The following is a 5,261-nucleotide window of genomic DNA, read 5'->3' on the forward strand; positions in this document are numbered from 1 at the left end:
CCAGCAGAGACGGAGGAAGAGAAACCCGAACGTACTGCAAGTCTGGAGTCTGGACCTGCGGGACACCTTAGCACAGTTTTGGGCGTTACGTGGCACGGCGACGCGGCCTCCGACTGCCGCCGAGTGAACACGCGGCGCCCACGCAGGCTCCAGCGATTCGATCGCGAGGTGGTTCCGACTTCCGACGGTTGGAGCCGGTACGCGCGGCGCCAATCCACAGTTGCGTCGTCACCGGTGAACGTGAACCCTTCTGTGCTCGTGCTTCTCGTTGCTGTCAGAAGCCACCTGTTTTTATATATAGCCCCAGTGAACTCAGTAGCAGCAGCAAACGCGATGATCGGATTTGGAACTGCAATTCTGCATCCAATCCTTCCTCTCCGCGCGCGAGTTAGTTTACCTTGCTTCGCTGCGAGCTTCACCAATCCGGGAACGGAACAATGTCGATCATGGAGCGGCGTTCTTCCTCCGACAGTGACGACACCAGGAGCTCCGCGGCGGCCGGAGAGGCTAGTGCCGTGGTGGCCAGCCTGAGCGACGACATGATGGCGGAGATCATCCGCAGGCTGCCCGTCGACTCCGTGGCGCGGTCCAAGTGCGTGTCCAAGGCCTGGTGCGCCACCGTCTCCGACGGCTACCTCCGCCGCAGGCTCCCGCTGCAGCTGTCCGTGGTCTACTTCCCCGACGACGACGACGCCGCCGCCTCAGCCCGCGGCAAGGCGCGGCCACGGTTCGCGTGCGCGGACTCAGCTGCCGGCGGCGGCGGGATGCTCCGGGACCGGGACCTCGGCTTCTTCCCGTTCCTCGACGTCTCCGTCGTCTCCGACGCCTGCAACGGCCTGCTCCTGCTCCGCGCCGCCGGCACCAGAAGGTTCTACGTCGTGGACCCCGTCACGAGGCGCTGGGCGGCGCTGCCGCCGCCGTCGAAGGACCCGCGCCTGTCCATGCTCGCCTTCGACCCATCGTCGTCGTCGTCCGCCTCCTCGCGCCGCGGCGGCGGCGGCGGCTACCACGTCATCAACTTCACGGGGCGGTGGCGCGACCGCGGCGGCGAGGTGGAGGTGTTCTCGTCGGAGACGCGGGCGTGGGCGCTGCGCGACGCCGAGTTCGGCGTGCCCGCGGCCTCGCTCTCGGGCTCCGTGCACTTCCACGCCGGCGCCGTCTACGTCCTGGCCTCCGACCCGGACTGCGTCGTGCGCATGGACGTGGCCTCCGCCGGAAGCGGCGGCGACCTCGCGTGCGCGGTCGCCGAGCTTCCCGAGCATGCGGACGGCGTCGACGGCCGCCTCGCGCACTCCGCGGGGAGGCTGCACTACATGGCCAGCGACGGCGCGCGGCTGCTCAAGGTCTGGGTGCTCGACGGGGAGCTGCCTGCGCTGCGGTGGCGGCTGAAGCACGCCGTCAGGTTCGGCGACGACGTCGTGGAGGGAGGGCGATGCTGCGGCGGCAGGCGGGGCGAGGTCAGGGTCCTGGCGCTGCACCCGGAGAAGGACGCCGTGTACGTGTGGTCGGCGTGGAAGCTCCGGCTCCTGGAGTACGACCTGGCGAGGAAGGAGGTCACCGGAGCGTGGACGTTGGGCGAGGGCGGCAGGAATCGTGTCGTCAAGACATGGCTTGTCCCGTCGTCGATGTACCTGTCGGACTGTCTGCCTCTCCCTGATGCTCACGTGAGGCAGTGCTGAGCGAGCGGTCAACTGCTACTGTGACTCTTTTTTTACGTGCCGCTAAAACTTCTTCCACTCGTGTTCTGCTCTGCTATTCTGCTTGTTAAGCTGGCTGTTTTTTTTTACGTTGGCCGATGCTTGTAACACATACTTTTCGTTCTTTGGCTGAGCATGCCTGGTTTTTTGTACAGATATGTTGCCCATTGTTTCAAGCTCTTGTGACAAAGTGTATCACAAATCAGGGCCCTGCAATCCCTGTTTCTTTCTTCGACTAGTTGTCAAACTCTGAAAATTTTGACCCTCGATGGCGCACTGGTTTTCCACATTTCCTTGGCGCCTTTTGGCCTCGAAGAACCGATGAACACTGCCCTATAAGCCGAAGACGCCGACTTGCCGAGGAAATCACGTCAAGCAAAATCTCACTCTTAGTAACCGGGAATTTGGCCACGTTACTCGTTCCGGAAACGTGGGAACAATCTCGTTCCAGTAATGTTAAATCCTAGTTTTTGTAGCGTTCTATGTACCACGTTCCCGTTCATCGATCCCATCGATCCGGTAACCTGGTTACTAAGATCTCACTTCAACATGCAGCCTCAACTACTAGTGAACTGCACCGTCTCGAGCAATTCCCATGGATGCAAGTACTCGATGATGACCTGCACTTGCACGGTTGGTAGCACCCCACGAATGTCTTGAGAACTGATGAGTTCTGAATCTCTGATGTCATATGACCTGAGATCGGCTTTGCTTCAGGGTTCTGACCAATGTTTAAAATAGCCGGATATAGCTGCTCAGGATGGGTGGGGATAAGCTAATCACTTTTTCGCTCTAAACAGACTGAGCAGCTAATATCCGATATTTGCCCGCTAAAACAGCTAAAACACGTATGAGTTAGCGCGCTAAAATCCCATTTGGTAGTTGTTGCTGTGCGTTTGTGGGGATGTAGCCTGCCCCCAAACTAAACCCTATCCGACTGCTCCGTTGCTCCTCTCCTCGTGCTCTCTCGAGCAGCGTCGTCACGGTGTGCTCAAGCCTCAAGGCGACATCGTTTCTACGAGGAGCTCAAGCTCAAGGTGACGGCGTTTCCTCGGCAAGCTCAAGCGACGGCGTTTCCACGAGATTGTGGAGGGCGGATCCCGCCGTCGCGGATCCGCGACATCTCCGTCTTCGGCGGGAGCCGCCGCGCGCCGACCGTGATAGCGAGCTCAGGAGGTTGCGACGGGAATGTTTTGCTGATCAGTACACTGAATGTTGCAACCAGTAGACTGTAAAACTTAGCAACCGAATGTCGCCACTGTCTTTTGGTATTTTGGGTGAATGTTTTGCTTGTTGCAATCATCGGCTCGCTGCTTTGCTGGTGAACAGGTGAGGTAGGTGCATGGCTACTTGGCTAGCTGCTTTCCTTGTTGCAATCAGCGCCTGGCTGTTTTGCTTGATGAATGGCTAACTGAACGTGCGTGCTACAGTGAGGTAGGTGCATGTTCTGATAGGTGCATATTATTTATAGTGAATGTTTTGCTTGCTGAATGGCTAACTGAATCAACTGCTAGTTATTTTGCCAGCTGTTTTCCTTGCTATTATTTCTGGTTCTAATCCACTGATTGTATTTTTTTTTTGTCTTTGGTTATTAGTTTATTACAGAGGTGATGTTGCTGAGATGTTCTATATGCTCTGAACATCGCTATCCGGATATATACTTTTCTAGCTGCTGAAAAAGACCGGGATCAATGTCTTCACCCGCTATTTTAAACACTGGTTCTGACGGTGATGCGGCGGAGTATGGGCCACACACGCCCACACCCCACGCGTCGACATGCCTTCGGCCAGTATGGGCCGCAAAGCTCAAATAAAGCGATGTCGTGTACAGGTTTTGGCCCATGTCATGCTGGCCCTTCAAAATCGTGAACGCGATGGCCGAGCAGCAGCCCAGCAGCGCGGCCTACGCAAGCAGCCAAGTATTTTATCAGATTGTTTTTTTTTACGTTGCTGAACTAAAAAAAACGACAAACATGCCTTCAAGAACCCTTGAAACTAGGACATTGAATGGCTGAGAGTTAAGATATGTGGTTTTAGAGTCAGAGAACAAAAAGACGACCACGGCGATAGAGAGTTGGAATCGACATTTTCCGTACGTATAACCTAATTAAGGCCTTGTTTGTTTCGGATTATAATCTTTATAGATTATATAATCCAACGCAAATAATCCAATAGGTAAACAAACACATAGATTACGGGTTCAGATTATATAATATAAAGCCTAGATTATGATAATCTTATAATCTCCTCAAGAGTAGCTTATTTAAGATTATTTTGGCAAAAGACCCACTACCCATGATTATGTAAATAGAAATTACAATATATGTCATCATTCTTTCCTCGCCTCAAACAAACAAACAAAGGTATTACTGTCTTTATAAATAATCTATACTTGTATAATCTAGACTACCAAACAATTACATATAGATTATAATATGCCTAGATTATAATTTAGATTATATAATTTAGATTATAATTTAGATTATATAATCTATAAGCTGAAACAAACCGGCCCTAAGTTGGTCACGAATCGATGCCCAACCGATCTCGGCATCTCGCCTTTCTTTTAAAACTTTGGGTCCAAAACAAGCTCAACCGTCCAAGGGCATGCATGCCAGTCATTGTCGTCACTGTGCAAACGAAAGTCCAACTCAATCCTTTCTTTTGCCATTCTTTTATAACATCTTTTGACATCGAGGTCGGCGCATTCGGTTACCAGCAATATTTTTAGCTTGACACGGAATGGTACATTTGTTTTCTGATTTTTTTTGGGTTTGTTTCCGGAAGGATGGGCATCTTTAATCGCCTGATTAATGCCTGACTGGTAGACAAGTACTACTGTCATTACGCGTGCCTACTCAGGCCGGTGCCGTGCCGGTCTCGGTCTTCTGGCTCTCTGCTTGCTAGCTGTGCGGAAACTATCCAATCATTGTCTAGGTTGTGGAAGCTATTGATGGGACTATGGGAACACGTCGGGTCAATATATCCCGATTATAAAACAAGGCTAATAGGTAATAGAGACCGGCATCCAAAATATAATATGGGTCAATAGGGCTGGAATTTATTAGGAATATGATAGATGAATCCAAAGAGTGCATAATAACATCTTTAATTTTTTAGGTTTTTTAGAATAAATATTGTGGATCAATAACTAGTAACTCACCGAGAAGTATCATATTTTTCAAATAAAAAATAGACAATTATAAAGTCTTGGTTAACTTTAGAGTTTGGTCCTGTTCTAGTATTTGTGAGCTAAAGTTCTCAAACTTTAAAAGACACTAGTACAATGTCGGTTCGTTATGACGATAAATAAATATTTCATAAAATATTACCGCACAAGGATTACATGGCAACGAGTAATGCATGTAGTTTCACGACCTTAATATCTCACAAATTATTTGCCAAGCAACCAATACAAAACTAAACTCGAGATCTAGAGCTGTTCAACCACCTCAGAGATATTGTCTCGCTGTCCGCAGAGGCGCGGGACGACGGCGAGTCATGGCAGCGGTTCGAGACGATTGCTGACAAGGGGGTGTCGATGAATGGTACTGAAGAATCTGG

At 51.2% G+C, this 5,261-nt stretch overlaps 1 protein-coding gene across 1 annotated transcript; it reads left to right on the forward strand.

Moving 5' to 3' along the window:
• The first annotated feature begins 338 nt into the window (after nucleotides 1-338).
• Nucleotides 339-1,927, forward strand: LOC100383532 (Receptor-like kinase-like). The gene has a single exon (NM_001176180.1). It carries the CDS (start codon nucleotides 438-440, stop codon nucleotides 1,677-1,679), a length of 1,242 nt encoding a protein of 413 aa, NP_001169651.1. The 5' UTR covers nucleotides 339-437; the 3' UTR covers nucleotides 1,680-1,927.
• Nucleotides 1,928-5,261: the final 3,334 nt, after the last annotated feature.

This window comes from Zea mays, chromosome 1, assembly GCF_902167145.1.
Source record: "Zea mays cultivar B73 chromosome 1, Zm-B73-REFERENCE-NAM-5.0, whole genome shotgun sequence".
Classification (NCBI taxonomy): Eukaryota; Viridiplantae; Streptophyta; class Magnoliopsida; order Poales; family Poaceae; genus Zea; species Zea mays.